General features: G+C 41.7%; 1 protein-coding gene across 1 annotated transcript; it reads left to right on the forward strand.

The window, feature by feature from the left end:
• The first annotated feature begins 2265 nt into the window (after positions 1-2265).
• Positions 2266-6818, forward strand: CD83 (CD83 molecule). The gene is made up of 3 exons (XM_038389066.2): positions 2266-2557; positions 2695-2798; positions 4956-6818. The coding sequence occupies exons 1-3, from the start codon at positions 2281-2283 to the stop codon at positions 5127-5129; spliced, it is 555 nt and encodes a 184-aa protein (XP_038244994.2). The 5' UTR covers positions 2266-2280; the 3' UTR covers positions 5130-6818.
• Positions 6819-16837: the final 10019 nt, after the last annotated feature.

Genomic DNA, 16837 nt, shown 5'->3' on the forward strand with positions numbered 1-16837 from the left:
CATACACACACACACACATACATACATACACACACACACACACACACACAGATATATAGATATATATATATATATATATAAAATAAAGACTGCAAAGAGAAATTATTTAGTTAAGGCATCTGAGGAAAAAAAGAATCACTGATGATTGTCTTTTTATGCAAAGGCTCTGAAACTACCACCAGATGTCCCTGTAGCCTAAAACATGTAGCGGGGCTGGTATGCTGTACCCTCAAGTGTGAGTGACACTGAGAACTGTATTTTCCTGTGTTGAAAAGGAGACCGCATGGAAATAAAGGAAGTACAAAAAAAATCATTATAAAATAGAGATGGGCCAAGACCGGAACCATTTATGTGAATATTCCTTTCTTCCAACATTTAGAGGTTTGGATAAAACAGGACCTGGATCCAAATCATGATCAGAGTTTCATAAATGAGGGAGGAACTGTAGGTGGTGAAGCTACCTGTTTTTTAAAAAAAGTATATTATGTATGTACAGACTATACAGAGGGTATATTTACACTTCACACTAAACCTGGGTCTGTGAGACCAGGTTTGTAGACTCAGTGTTTCCAAACCTGTGCTTGACCATCCACATGGCATTATAAATCTGAGCTTACAGTTGCTGGACCAGGTTTCACAGCTGTGCTAACGCAACTATACTGCATTATGCAGACATTCTGACACGGGTTTGCGGCTTGACCTGCATCCACACTGCAAAATAGCAAGGCTTGGACGCAAGTCTCAGCAGGACATTGGCACTGACCCACCCCCTTAGGACATGAGTCCTAGAACTCTGCTGAATGTTTGCTGACCCAAGTCAGACTGATTTGTGTTTAGACGGAAGGGAGATTTGGGCTCAAACCTAAGTAAGGGGCTGGGTTTAGTGTGCGCAAAGAACTTTAGAGCTAAAAGTGAATCCAACCTCACAACACCCCTGTGAAGTAGGGAAACATGATTATCTCCATTTTACAGATGGAAGAAATGAGACATCAGATGGCAAAGTCATTTGCCTAAGGTCATACAGGAAGTTAGTGTCAGGCCAAGACTAGAACTCATGGACCATGTTTAGTTCTCATTTGCACCAGCTTTTGGTTAGCATAATTCCATTGACTTCAGTGGCAGTACTCCTAATTTACAACAGCATAAGAAAAGAATAAAGCACCCTATCTCCTGATTCCCAGTTCTCTGCCTTAACAACAAGACCATCCAACCTTTCCACTCACTGCTGTCAGGGAAATCAGAAATTGTACAAGACGATGTACAAGAATCTACATAATTATCTGAAACTTATATGTAAAATTTTAAAAGGAGTGTTCTAATTGGGTAGCCGAGATACTATGAGAGCAGGACCTGTATTTTAGGGCAAAGGGATTGACAGCCAGAGTGGCTTTCTGTATTGCATTATGGGCAACTTTTGCATTTCATTAGAGAGCTAGGACCAAATGCACACTTGATGGAAGCATGTCAATTCCATTCATTTCACTGAAGTTGATCCAGTCCCACCAGATCTGTAGTTATTTCTGTACTAGAAGTATAGATCCTGATTTCCATACACACCACTCTGGCAGTAATAAAAGGTCTTAAAATGCTTAAGCCCATGTGACAAGGTCAAGGCGCTTCAACCTGTAAAAGGTTAACAGGCCCTCCTTGCTTGGGTGGAGTGTAACAGGAAGGGGAAGGTGAGTCAAAGATGAATTAAGGGAAGGGAGTGCCTTCCTCCCTTCTGCTGGTTCAGATAGGGAAGGCCCCTGGAAATTATTGCATGTGCTCTTTCTTTTGTGGATAATAAGCCCTGAAGACGGAAACTTAAAAGGACAGATTTGGAGCTTTAATCACTGGCCATGCCTCCTTCCTAGTCACCGTCATACCCCTATTAGGGAGCTCTTACAACTCCCTAGCACAAGGAAGGCTGGCTGCAACAGCCTCTCCCCCTCCTCTATGGACCTCTACTAGGGTCTCTGTTAGCTTCCTAGGGGGTGAATTTATCCCACAGCCTTCTATTGTATTGTAGTTCCACTGGATATATATCCAGATTAGATAGATTAAGAAACCATGTTGAATAGTTGCATGTTTGTATGTATGCATGCACACACATTCTTAACCACTGGAAATGCAGATAAAACTCATGATGGACAGGATCACTTCATCTGCAGGCAGAAAATATTACATCATCATGCTGGAATTTTTCCCCTTCAAATATATTGTGCATTTTCTTTTTAAAACAAAGCTTGTGTTTGTATAAAATATCATTCCCCTAAAATTGAGGAAAGCCAGCAGATTATGCTCACTGTACCTTTATCAATAAAATATGTTGGTGTTTTCCAGATAGTTGGAAATGGTGAAGAAGTGGAAGAGATGGTACGGAAGACCCTTGAGAATGGTGTGGAATATTACTATCCAAAAGAACTTAATGGATCCTTGCAGCTCTCTGGTGACACCTCATATTCCTTGAGAATCACAAACACTACTAACCACAACAGTGGGACATACGGGTGCAACTTGTGGGCACCAGTCGGAAAACACAACCAAAGTGGCACCATCATATTAAAAGTAACAGGTATAGTAGGGTATTTGACTTCTTTATGCTTGATATGGCAATTTAATGATTAAAGACCATTTCAAGATATGTTTTACTTCAAGGTGAACAGAGGTACCAATACATCTTTAAAACATCTCATTTATTTTATATTTCAGGTTGTACTGAACGATTAGATGAAAAATTTAAAAAATACAGAGCGGAACTTTTATTGCTGTCCTGCCTTGGAATTTTTTACTTGCTGCTCATCTTTTTTACCTGTGTAAGTAATGTTTTCTACATGTTTGCCTTTGCCTTCTCAAAATATTTCATTTACCAATAGAAGCTGGTTTCTATATCTAGTTTATGGCCAAATTCTGAATTCCTTGTATGCCCAAAACTTCTGTCAAAGTCACTGAGATATTTGGGTGCACAAAGAATGCAGGATTGAGTCCTCAATAGACAAAGTATTTATTCACTCCATACACCCATTTGACTCACTACATACTGTCCTTCCGGAGCACCAATGTGCTCATTTCTGCTCCCAGTTACGCAAAGTATAAATTCAGAGTAAGGCCATTAACTTCAATGGATGCTCTCAGCAAACACAATGTGGTAACTGGAAATAGAATTTGTCCAAGAATGAGGTACAGATCTATAGGATATCTGCTCCATTTATTATGTTCCCCAGTATGATGGACTGCATATTGTCCAACTTGCACACTGAGATCCTGATACTTCCCTCACTGAAATCCTTTAGATTTTTACCTCAGTTTCCTTATCTGTAAAATAGGGATGATTACTTCAGAGGGATGCTGTGAATCTTAGTATTTGCCATTATATGTCTGTAAAGCATTTTGAGATCACTGGATGTGGAGCAGTATAGAAGTAGAAAGTAATATTATACACCAAAGGTAATGAAATCAGTAGTTTGCAATTGACCATGAATTACAGCTCATTGAAAGCAAAATACATAAGCCACTTCTTTGACCTGGCTGCACACAGCACCAGCACTTGTAATACCACCCCAGACCAAAAAAAAAAAAACCCTGAAAAAACAAGAATACTATGCAATGTAAACTTTGGTCCTTACTATCAGAAGGGAAGAGCGAGAGTAAAATATATTTTTCTCTGCACACTTAACTTTGAGATGGTTATGGGGATCTGGAGAGAGTAGGCATGTTAGAAGCTAGCTAGACAGGAATGGGATGAAACATTTTTGATACTAGTGAAACCATTCCCTATAGCAGAAAAACCAGGAAGTCTATAGTTCATCACCTTGAGGAGGCAAGTCCCTCAAGTTTTAAGTGCTAATTAGATTTTTCAGTAATGGTTCTATTCCCCTGAACCCCTATGGGAATCTTATATGAGAGTTTTGGTGTGTTTTACTAAAAACCCCAAACCCTCCACCATTCACTTTTAAAGTTTTCTTGGCTAAATTTTATTGGTATTATTGTCATGTTCGGTGACACAAATCATAAATGCTATCTGATTGGAGTATTAGCTGCAGCTAAAAGTAGCTTTTCATATATCTTCAGGGAGCAATTAAACTCATGTCTGCCTGTTTTTTAGATTGACAATTTCTGCCAGTAATTTGTGCCATTCAGAATAAAGTCTGACAAGCTAAATCTTGTAGAAATTTGCTAAGATGAAAGTATGAAAGCAAGTATATCACTCATTAAAAAAAGATGTCCCCATTTTGTTCAATGGCTCTAATGTGGCTCGTGCTGGTTGTACATATTACAACTGTAAATTTTATTTGCAGTTGAAGTTTTGTGATTTAAAAAAAATGAACCTTATGCTGGAGGTGACCATCCTGATGAAAAATTACATGCGACACTCAACTAGCATGGGAGCCCAATCTCAGAGAGAATAAATCAGCTTTCATCAATGTTTAATATTGCCTTAATCTCAGCAAAGAACTTTTCTATTTAATATGTCTGTTAAATTCTTATAAGGCTCATTATTCCTGAGCGCTTAACAGCCATTGAACTCAATGGCATCGATGGGAGGATTGGGACTTAATAAGATTTACACTTCACAATTTGATGAAGACATTTCAGACTTTAACTGGCATACAAGTCAGGTGAAAACAGGTTTGTGATCCAACACTAGATTGTCACTTTTCAAAAAGATTACCAGACTGGGGCCCATTTTCACCAAAGCCTGTAAATTTAAAATAAGGTTCTCAGTTTCCCTGTGGTATCTAGGTCTTCTTATTATGTGATACTTCAGATAAGTGGGTAAGCAAGACAGTTGAAAAATTTTCCTTTTATTGGTGAGCCACAGTTTGGTGAGAAATGAATAGAGAAGGTGTTCCAATTAATTGTGGTTAACACTGAGCAAACTCCTAACAGTAATTTTAATGTATAATCCTTACTTTAAAAATGTATTTAAAAAAATATTAACATCAAATGATCCTTTTCTTTGCTTTTTTTAGACATGCCTAAAAAAAGAGAACATGCTTCCAGGTTACCATAAACACAGAAGAGAACAGAAACACACACTTATCCTTGTCAGTGCACAAGAAAAGAAGATTATCCAGTGTTTAGGAAGCAACAGCACTTGCAAAAATGGACCTAATTTGAGTTCTGGCCAAGTTGATGTAGTTTAAGAAACTGTGGGCTCATTAATAAACACGTCATGAAGATGGATGGTTGGGCAGCATAGAGAGGAAATAAAAGCTAACATACTGCCTCTTCAGGGTAGCCTGATAGCTTGGGTAATCTGTCAAATACCTGCTTGTGCTGGAAAAGTCTTCAAAGAGCATCTTCATACAGTACACTAACTGTTGAATTTAAGATGACCAACAAATACTCAGTGCCACCCTACAGCTTTGTTACAAGGCTACTATAATGTTGGCGTGTGCTCCATTTCAATCCATTATAGTCTCTCTCAGAACAAGATGGGTATTTCTACCATCTGAAAACTACGTTACAGATAGGATTTGACAGTGTTAATTTAGGGGATTAAGTTATGGACTGAACTAATATCTCAGCTCTTTTAACAGTCACGCACTACTGCTGCTGCAGTACAATTTTTCAGAAAGCTAAGCATATAGGCCTCACTCTCCTCTGGACGGTGAGCTCTTGTTTTTGATGGCATTCGCTACCATGACTGTGAAGTATGGCTACATAAGCAGCCTGGAGATTCACCAAAATCCGAGCAAGTTTTTTATTTTTATTTTTTGGGGGGTTAATCTCAGGGTGATTGATGGACAGAGATGTAAGAGAGATAGACAACATCCCGGAAATCTTTCCCTAGTATACAGACCCTTCCATTAGTGCAAGGAATGCAGATAAGTAAGAGGCCCGTCAGTGATTTCCCAAAAGCACCTTTACATGAGAGAACATTTATATATATATTACACATACATACATATACATACACACTGCTACAAATTTATTATACTTTTTAAACATACCACATCAGTGAAGAAGCACATGCTATTCAAAAGACTTATAAACAGATGGATTTTTCTATGGTTTTATAAAACACATGAGACTGAATTTATCTCTGGTTTAAATCAGTGGAATTATACTAGGGCAAATAGGGCCTGTGGCTTGTAAAATCAGTCATCTGTGGGGGGTTTTAACCTGCCCTTGGAATATACTGAGAAAGCCAAGAGATATGAGAGGAGAGCACCTATTTTTGGCTGCTCATGGTGTATACTGAGTATATAAAATGAGGATGTGAAGAAAGCTAAGTTCAGGTATCTCTAGGGAAAGGAGACCCGTCACCTTGAACCAAAGAGAGCAAGGGAGGTTCCAGACCTCAGATGATGGAATCTGAGAAGACAGAACTTCCCTCACTAGCTTGACTGCATGCAAGTTCAAGTAAGAATACAGTTTAGAGGAATTCTAGAAGTTTGTGCTTGAGGTTTGAATCTGTGAAATGAGGAGCATAACAGGATAGATTCACAATCACTTAACAATACCATTAAAATGTATAAAAATTGGATTCAATAATTATAAAAGCTAATTGATGTAGTATAATTTTTAAAAGGGACTGTAATTCTAAATTGTGTAAAGAAGACTTTCCTTTGACTGTATTGAAGGTTTGATGGGAGGAAAGCACAACTGCATCACTCAACAATGCCCCTTTTGGCCAATTAAAGTTCTGCACCAATTGAGTTTCAAGGGAATTCTGTTCAGTTGTTGGCCGGAAGGACGATAGGGGTGCAGGACTGAATGTGTTATTTATTTGGTGCATGCTAGATTACCACCACACATTTGCTTTTATGTAATTCATTTTACATATAAATTCATGTACTGTAAGTGAAATTAAATTCAGAGGTAACCTACCTACCTGTATTCCTGTGTGCCATGTATTGTAAATAAATTGCTCCATAGCAATTGTGGTTTATTTTACATCTGATACAGTTAACAGATTAAGATGCCTGACTCTGTGTGTGTGTGTGTGTATGTGTGTAAGTAAAACTGATTATTTCATGTATTTCCAAGTGGTTAAATTTATTTACTCCTCAAAGTTCAATTTTAGGTAAATGAAACCTGTTCTGTCACTAATAGAGAAATGCATCCCCCCTAATTTTACTCCATCAATGCCCACTTTTAAACGCAGGGCGCCAGTAAAAGTGATATGAATGTTTAGTAGGTGAGAGTGGATTGGACATGAATACATACAGATAAAAGAAACTATTTAAAATTTCCTTCTTTTGCCATTCTAATTAGGTTTAGTTGCATGCAAACCATGATATTGAAAAGGAGTACTTGTGGCACCTTAGAGACTAACAAATTTATTTGAGCATAAGCTTTTGTGAGCTACAGATGCATCTGATGAAGTGAGCTGTAGCTCACGAAAGCTTATGCTCAAATAAATTTGTTAGTCTTTAAGGTGCCACAAGTACTCCTTTTCTTTTTGCGAATACAGACTTACACGGCTGCTACTCTGAAACCTGTCATGATATTGAATAACACAAGCCTCTTTACTGACCCTCCTAATGGCCCCAGGTTCCATACATGTTGAACAAGAAAGGTAACAAGAAGAGACCCAAGGAGATAGATTTTGGGGTGGACCAGCAATTGCCCCGCTGGACCTCTGAGAAAGAAAGGAAGAGCTATTCCATCTCTCCCTGAGATGTCAACAAAAATCCACATATCAAAGGCACATGGTAGATCTAAAAGAATCAGTATGGAGAACTGATCATCATCCCTCCTCAAGAATCAATAATAAACCAACCCAGTAGATCATGCTTTTCTTCTTGAAATCTTGTCCACCTTTGGCTTCTGTGACTCTGTCTCCTCTTGGTTCTCCTCTTACCTCTCTAATTGTTCCTTCAGCATGTCTTTTGGAGAATCCGTCTCATTCACCCTCCACCTTTCTGCAAGAGTTCAACAAGGCTCTATATGGTTGGTCTCCTTTTTCCCCCCTCTACACTTTATTTCTGGGTAATCTCATCCACAAACACAAGTTCAGCAGTAATTTAAGCACCAATAATGCCATCATCTCAATGCTGATGGCTCACAGATTTACCTCTCTGCCTCTAAAATCTCAGCTTGTCTCTCTGACATCTCCTCATGGACGTCTAGCCATCAGCTCAAGCTAAACATGGCTAAAACAGAGCTCCTAATCTTTCCCCAAGTCCTCTCCGCTACTTCCTTTCTTGAGCACTGTCAACAACGCTGCCAATCTGCCTCCCACTCAGCTTGTAACCTGGATATCATCTTCCACACAGACCTCTCTCTAGATCCTCACATCCAGGATATATCTAATCATGCTGATTATTTGTACATAGGATCGCTAAGAAACAACCATTCCTAGCTATCCACAGAGCTAAAATTCTCAGGCTCTCAACATCTCACCTCCTGATACTGCCACACCCTTCTCTCTGGCCTTGACAAATGCTATCTTGCCCTGCTCATATCCATTCAGAATGCTGCTGCAAAGCTCGTTTTCTGAGTCTGTTGCTTTGGCCATGTCACCTGTCTCTTTGAATCCATCCACTAGTTGTGAATCCCTCCACTGTAACAAAATAAGCCGCTTGTGTTCACTTCAAAGGTCCTTCACAGTCAGCCCCCACGTGACCTTCATCTCTCCTTCACTATCGACTCCTGCCATCAATCAGCCCATGATGCCAGCCTGCATTGCCCACTTATTACATTTTCAAAAAAGCATCTTTGTACTTTCTCTCAAGCTACTACTGACACTTGGGAGGTGTGCCCCATAAACATCTGCAAAGCTTCATAATCCACCTTCAAATCCCTCCTCAAAAAACTATCCCTTCCAATAATGCCTACAAAAAAAACTTGACAGCAGTTAGTTAGGCTGCTGGCATGCAGAGACCACTGCCCATCATGTTGACCAATTGTTTCCTTGTTGTCTCTTGTCATATATTTAGATTGTAAACTCTTTGGGGCCTTAGAGACTAACAAATTTATTAGAGCATAAGCTTTCGTGAGCTACAGCTCACTTCATCGGATGCATTTGGTGGAAAAAACAGAGCTCTGTTTTTTCCACCAAATGCATCCGATGAAGTGAGCTGTAGCTCACGAAAGCTTATGCTCTAATAAATTTGTTAGTCTCTAAGGTGCCATAAGTACTCCTTTTCTTTTTGCGAATACAGACTAACACGGCTGCTACTCTGAAATCTTTGGGGCCTGTGTTCCTACAGTGCCAAGCATGATGGAGTCCTGCTCTATGACTGAGGCTTCCACCCCAAAATGATTTGTAAAAACAACTTAGCCCATTTTCTGGAGAAGCTTGTTAGGAATAGAAAAGCTTGAGTCTGAGACAGTATTTGACGTGAGTCAGATTTCAAACAAGTTCAAGTCTGGTTGATTCTGGAGTTTTGGTTCAGGCCCTGCTAAAGTTTAGAAGACATTATTTTCCAAAAGCACTCTCATGTGTTGCAGAGTTTAGAAGAGGCAAGGGGTGAGAAAGCCTTATGCTAACATATTTGATTGTCTAATTGACCCACAAAGCTAGTAACACATTGGGGAATGGTAACAGTTTGAAACGGAATGACTGTACCCATGCATCTGGACACATGTATCTGAAAGAATACAATAACAATAAAGCAGATCAGTCTAGGAGCCTAAAACTTGCTAAGCTATTAAGACTTCAGGGCCAGGCAGAATCACAACCAAAATGTATGACCAAAGATGGTAATAAGACTCAGAAACGAAAGATATTTTAAGATCTGATTCGAAAGTCCCTCTCACAGTAATCTAAATAATATTCGGTGTATGAATTTCAGAAGGTTAAAGGACTGAGATCCTGAAAAGATAGGAGTTGCCTTATTCTACTGTTAATTGAATTGTCTCGTTAGACTGAACCCGCCCCTCTGCCCCCGGGGTAAGGCAACTCCCATCTTTTCATGTACTATGTATGTGTTTATATATATATATATTACACACACAAATATATACATACACACACACACACACACACTTATGTCTGGCTATATGAAAGCTTAAATTTGTCAGTCTCTAAGGTGCCACAAGGACTCCTCGTTGTTTTTGCTGATACAGACTTACACGGCTACCTCTCTGAAAACCTGAGGTATAGTACTGTATGCATATAGCTACACTGCGCTTACTGTGCCTTCCACCAGAAGATCTCAAAATGTTTTACAAACATTAATGCATTTAATCTCAACAGCCATGTGATGTAGGGAAATTATATAATCCCCACTCTACAGATAGGAGACTGAAGCACATGGAGATTAAGTAACTTGCCCATGGTTACTTAAGGAATCTATGTCAGAACCAGGACAAGAACCCGTATTTCCTGACTCTCCAATGTCTGCCTTAACCACAAGCACATCCTTGTTATTATTTTTTCTGTAAACGGTGGTCTGTATTTTTCCATCGGGTTATCTGAGGGCGAATGGAATGCATCCAAAGATGGCAGTTTTAATTTTTTTTCCATTTCACATACAAAGTGTATATATAAGTGGAGGTTGTTCATCTTTGATCAAAACTGATGTACAGGGAAACACTGTACCACACAAAGAAATGGCTCCAGCAAGAGATTACAATAGTTATACACTCACTGAAACTAAATGAATATGGCAAAATGGCAAGTAGAGGAAGACATAAGAAATAATTTCTGAAATGCTGAGTGCATGAATTATAGCCCTTAGCTAAGCCTGATTTGTGTGACCAGCACTTATGCAGCAGATAACTCAGGCTGACAATGACTCTTGGCAGTATTGCAACATTAATATTTTCAGAAAAGGCTGAACTATTCTTGATCAATTTCTCCTGAGTAATAGCCAAAAGCGTGTTTGTATTCAACATCATGAACCAAATTCAGACCTGGTGTAACTCCGGATGATACTGGGGAAGAATTTGGCTTGCTACACATACATGGGCTGTTTTCCTTTCTTTTTTCCCCTATCTTTCACAATATATGAGCACTATGGATAGTGTGAGAAATGTAATTCTTTCACTTGTGTACGAGTTCTCTCATATTCCCTCATACAGAAGAGCAGTGGTGCATTAGAGAGAGGATCTTGTTCCAAGCCCATGGCACAATTGCCAGTATTTAGTGACCTTCTGCACCAATAAGTCTGTCCTTTGGGTTGAAATAGATTTTCCTTACCTCTGTAAATGAGGACTACACCTTTACACTATGTTAGAGATGCTGTGAGCTCCTACGTATTTCAATATGCACTGAAGTACATTTTTTAAAAGTAAATACAAAAAGCTGTGCAAAATCCCTAGTTATTAACAGATTATATGTGCAGGTTTAAAGGCTTATAAACAAATACATTGTAAAACAAAATATTTGACAATCAGTTCCTCCTTTACTTAGCTGCCAAGTGGTGTTCATGATTCTCCTTTCGTGCTGACTACAGTTGGTATTACTAGCATGTTAAGCAGCGTGTAGAGTGCAGCTGATTCTCTAGGGTTATTATGGAAATCCTGAAAGAATCATCAAGAGAATGAGCGTGGTGGGGTTCGCGTGGAACCATGCAAGTAGTGGCACTTTTAGTGGTATTTAAGATCTAGGCATTATTATTAGTAGTATGTCTACATCTCATTTGAGTGGACATGAAGTCTTTCCACCGTTTACTAGAAAATATTAATATTTTGCAATGGATGAATTATCCATGCATTTATTATATTGCAAATCTTGACTAATCAGTAATGGTTATAGTTAATTATGATTATTTCAAATTGTCTGGCTTCTATCCACAGCTCAAGCCAACTCCAAAAATGTAGATGCCGGGGGGCGGGGGGGAAATCTAGAATTTACCAACACAAAGTTTTCATTCAGATTTCCAATTACACAATTTTCAAGACTATCTACCCAGCCAGATCCCCAGATCCCACCTGATCTGTCAGCATCAAACCTTCCAATTATGAGCCCCCAACTTTCTTACGGGTTTTCAAGGAAAGATGTGCTATACAGAATGACTGGAAGGTTAAGAAATCAAGATTTTGGAAGCACTGTCAAGGAATACCCCTCATTTTAGCAAGGGAGCTCCAGCTCAAGTGCCTCTGCTGATTATAATAGTGGCATTACAGCATGGGCAGGGCCGTCCTTCGGAATACGCAGCATACAGTGCAGTAGGGCACCCGAAAATTTTGGGCACCATTTCCCTCGGTGGCCATGGCTGGAATCCTCTCTTCTCCAGCCCCTCCCCTGTGCAGGGCCTGCGAGCCTCTCCCCACCCCCTTACTCGCTCCTCGTCCGGCCAGCCGAGGGTTCCAGCCTCCAGCTCTGCTGCCCCAGCCCTGGAGAGCCCAGAGCGGTGCAGCCAGTCACTGGTGGTGCAGCGGTCCGGCCCACCACTGCCCAGAGCGGAGTCCCTCCCTGGACCCTGCCTGCCTGTGCCGCTCAGTCTCTGGCGGGGGCCGGGCCGGGACCAGAACAGGAGAAGTAAAACTTGCACGAGTCAGGGAGAGGCGGTGGTGGAGCCGAGCTGAGCGTGGGTGGTTGGGGAAGAGACCATCTGATGAAGTGCGCTCTAGCCCATGAAAGCTTATGCTCAAATAAATTTGTTAGTCTCTAAGGTGCCACAAATACTCCTGTTCTTTTTGCAGATACAGAGTAACATGGCTGCTACTCTGAAACCAATACACTCACTGTTTCTCACATTTCTCTAACACATGCTCACACCTACATACACTCTGCCTCTCATGAGTCACATTCTCCCAGTATAGGTTGTCTGTCACACACACACACACACACACACACACACACACACACACAGAGTCTCACACTCCGCAACACATATTCTGTCACATAGTCCCCCAACACACAGTCTCTCTCTCTGTCTCTCTCACACACAAACACTTGTATTATTGTTATTACTGCTTGGTACATCTTGTCAAAATCCTCATGGTGAGCTAGGGGCAGCAGGAGGGCCATGGGCTCTGGCAAGATGCAGCCCCCATGTGACAGGGCGAAGCCTGCCTTAAGCCACTGCTGCGGTGTCTGCTGAGTATAGGGTGACCAGACAGCAAATGTGAAAAATAAGGTCAGGGGATGGGGAGGAGGGGGATAATAGGAGCCTATATAAGAAAACGAGCCAAACATTGGGACAGTCCCTATAAAATTGGGACATCTGGTCACTCTAGCTACGTATGAAGGAGCTACATACATGCAAAACATTACCTTTATTAAACATCATGATAAAAGTATTTCAGAAACAGGAAAACAAGAGTGTTTCAATCTATGGACTCCTACTTCAAAGACATATATGGCAACTAACAGATATGCTATAGATCAGGAAAAGCTAGGAGAGGTAGCTGTGATGTTGTCACTTCTGAATGAATCATCTGGCTAAGAGGTCGGTCCAATAGCCAGGGAATAGTCAGATTTGCTCTAAACTAGACTGTATTTATTGAGCTGGTTAATGATCTTTTCTTAGCAATGGACAAGGATTAAGTGTCCAGGTTGATTTCATTAGATCTGTCATCTGTCTTTGATGCCATTGACCACAAGGTTTTGTCAAGACACATTTGTTCATTACTGGCTGAGGGTGGGGATGACTCTCGGGTGGTTCTATTTGTTCTTGGGTGGGAAGTCTCAAAGGGTGGTTTTGAGCAATTGTTCTTCCACCATGAAGTCAGTTATACCACTCTTATGTTCAATATATATCTAAAGACACCAGGAGAGTTAGTGAGCAGCAGCGTATTTAGCAGGCTGATGACATACAGATTTATGTGGTGCAGTAGAATAAATATGAGTAACGTGGTGTCATGAAGACATTATGGAGAATAAATGAGTGTGAACTGGCTGAGTCGTAATCACAGAAGACCAAAGTAGTGAAGGGGAGTGGGCGGAAGTGGGGGCAATTTCTGCATTTATGTCTGGCTAGAAGGGTGTCACCTTTTCTCTTCTATGTGGACCTTGTGACTGTCATCCATACACTTGTCAGTACAAACTAGGCTACTGTCATGTGCTCTAAATCAGATTGGGCAGGGACGCTGCCCTGACGGCTTGGGAAACTGAAACTAATGCAACTCCCTACTTGCTGAGTGGTGTGTCCTGCAGACAGTAACTACTACTCAGGCAGATGCTGGCTTCCAGCAAGTTTCCTGGCTGAGTCCAAGGTGCTGGTCTGAACCTTTGAAGTCCTAAATGGGGCTTACGAGTATAGATCTGCCCCAAAGTGACTTGCCCAAGGTCACACAGGATAAGCCCATTGCGCCAGTACACTCTTGTTTTGTACTGCCATCTTGCACTCAGAGTGAGAAACTTGTCTTTAAGTGGATATTTTTAAAATACTTGAAGTGCAACAATGCAAAAAGAGCCATCACACTGTATAAGAGTCAATGATTGTTGTCCCACACTGGGAGAAAGTACTTGGCCTTATAGCTCCTATGCTTGGGAACTGGATTGTTGCTTTACAAAATATTTCAATGGCAATGTTATTGTTTATCTACTTTTCTAGGCTTCCACATAGCAGAGGTGTCTGTATGTGTCAATAGGTATCACTTGCCTCTGGAGTAGAAAGTAATGGGCTTAACTTCCAGGGATTGAGCATGTACACATTGCTGATACTGTAACCTAAGGCACCACTGTGCCTAAGGAAGCATTGCTCTGATACAAGGACTGTCTCTCTGATATAAAATTAATGTCCTTTTTGCCCATGTCTATTGGTGGTCCAGGTAGAAGGTAAACATCCAATGGAATCTTTAAAAGGAGTTGGGGGCACAATGCTAAAGTATCCTGGCCAAAGGATTAGAGTTGCACAGATATCTAAGATGATATGAGCAATTTCAGAAAACAAAAATGTCTGTCCCCTTTGTCTGCAACAATCCTTTGGCCTGTTAATGCAACATCGCCATCAACACTACTCTAGTTTGGCACACCTTTGAGTGTTTGTCTTGAACACACAGCTCTATGGGCTATATTCACAAAAGAATGTAGGCGTGACAATACTGAGCATCACCATGCCTAACTTTTAGGCACCTAGAAAATCACTGTGATTCACAAAGCCTGTGTTAGGCACCCAAGCTCCCTATACAATGACTGGGGAGAGATAGGAACCTGAGAATGAGATTCACAAAAGACAGCATGCTAGGCAGTTCCCAATCTAAACTAGCTAATGGGAGATGCCAAGGCAAAGGGAATGTCCTAAGCCCCACACCAGTCAGGGAGTTCAGCAGCAAGATGTGTGCTGCAGGGAGGTGCTTTACTTTGTTTGAGATTCTCAGCTGCAAACCCTCTCTTGATGTGAGGCACCCGTTGTAGCAAGGTGGTGTGTGGAGAGGAGGAGGGATGCTCCCTCATAACTGTTAGCCCAGAGGCTAGAGTACTCACCTGGGATGTGGGTGAACTCTGGACCAAGTACCCCCACTGCCTAGGGGGAAGGGATTTGAAGAGTGATCTGACTACTGAGCTATGGGATATTTGGATATGGGGCTTCCACCGTCTCTTCTATTGAAGCTGTTCTATTGTGTCTAAGTAATGAAAGACTCACTGGGTCAGAGAGAGGGAGTGGAAGCCCGAGAATGAATCTGTAGCCTGGTGGTTAGAGCACTCAGGTGGGACACCCAGGATCCAGCCTCCCAGCTACAATGAATTTTTAAATTATTTTTCCACAGTGGAACTGGTTCAACAGAAAAGACTGAGGGAGCCCCACTGCAGAATATCCCATAGCACAGTGGTTGTATTCCCCACCCCCAGGCTGGTTAGTGTGGGTTTGCAGACAGGGCCTGATCTGGTAAGCAAGCTCTGAGACCAGTTATTGGACTGGCCCCACCGGTGAATTAGTCAGAGGAATGCCTGTTTCCCCCTGGTTCATGCATTGCTCTGGGGCTTAGGCATCCAGACACATAATGTGGGGTGCAGCACATATGCACAGAGGTAGAAACATTGGCACCGAGAGGACTTTTACTGAAGAATTGTAGGTGCTGAGCAAGTTTAAGTGCTTACAGATTTGGAGGCAGCTGAGCTGGAGGTTTGTGAATCCCTGTGGGGCCTGATTCTGGGATTTAGGAGCCTAAGATGACAGGTAGGTGCCTAAGTGCTTTTTTAAGTCTAGCCCTATGTGACTTGTTTCCTCCTCTTCTCACTCTATTTCCCTCCCCTTATGAGAGAGTCTGATAGACTGAATAGGGATGATACCAACAGGGTGCTATAAACATTTAACAGGGTTCTACAGAACTTCGTTTAATGACCCTATAGAAATTAATACAGAATGAAACCCTTTCTATAAATTTTGTACTAGTCTATAAAATTCTATAGCAAGAATATAGTTTGTCCTATAGAATTTAACAAATTGGAAAAGTCTGCAGAAGGGACATCATTGTCTATTAAATTCTAGACAAGTGCCTCTTACTGGTTGCTAGGGTGACCAGGTGTCTGGTTTTTGAACCTTAACATCCGGTCGAAAAGGGACCCTGACGGCTTCAGTCAGCACTGCCAACTGGACTGTTAAATGTCCGTTCGGCGGTGCTGTGGAGCTAAGGCAGGCTAGTCCCTACCTGTCCTGGCTGGCACCACGCTGAGCCCCAGAAACGGCCAGCAGGTTCGGCTCCTAGGTGGTGGGGCCATGGGGCTCTGTGCTGTCCCCACCCCGAGCTCTAGCTCCGCAGTCCCATTGGCTGGAAACTGGCCAATGGAAGCTGGGTAGGGTGATGCCTGTGGGTGAGAACAGCACATGGCGCCTCCTGGCCCCCCACCTAGCAGCCAGATCTGCCTGCTGTTTCTGAGGTGCAAGCAATGTGGTGCCAGGACAGGCAAGCAGCCTGTCTTAGCTCCCCCCACCTGCTCCACTGACCGGGAGCCACCCAAGGTAAGCCGTGCCCCAACCCCAAGCCCCTGCCCCGAGCCCCCCCAAACCCAGAGCCCTCTCCTGCACCCCAAACCCCTCATCCCTGGCCCCAGCCCAGAGCCCGC

The sequence above is a fragment of the Dermochelys coriacea genome, chromosome 2, assembly GCF_009764565.3.
Source record: "Dermochelys coriacea isolate rDerCor1 chromosome 2, rDerCor1.pri.v4, whole genome shotgun sequence".
Lineage (NCBI taxonomy): Eukaryota > Metazoa > Chordata > Testudines > Dermochelyidae > Dermochelys > Dermochelys coriacea.

What these genes read in the sequence shown, in the direction of transcription:
- CD83 (XM_038389066.2), top strand. Translation starts at nt 2,281, where the DNA reads ATGCTCACTGTACCTTTATCAATAAAATATGTTGGTGTTTTCCAGATA. An exon ending in CATCATATTAAAAGTAACAG is followed by an intron (nt 2,558 to 2,694) that starts GTATAGTAGGGT and finishes TTTATATTTCAG; the next exon opens with GTTGTACTGAACGATTAGAT. An exon ending in TGCTCATCTTTTTTACCTGT is followed by an intron (nt 2,799 to 4,955) that starts GTAAGTAATGTT and finishes TGCTTTTTTTAG; the next exon opens with ACATGCCTAAAAAAAGAGAA.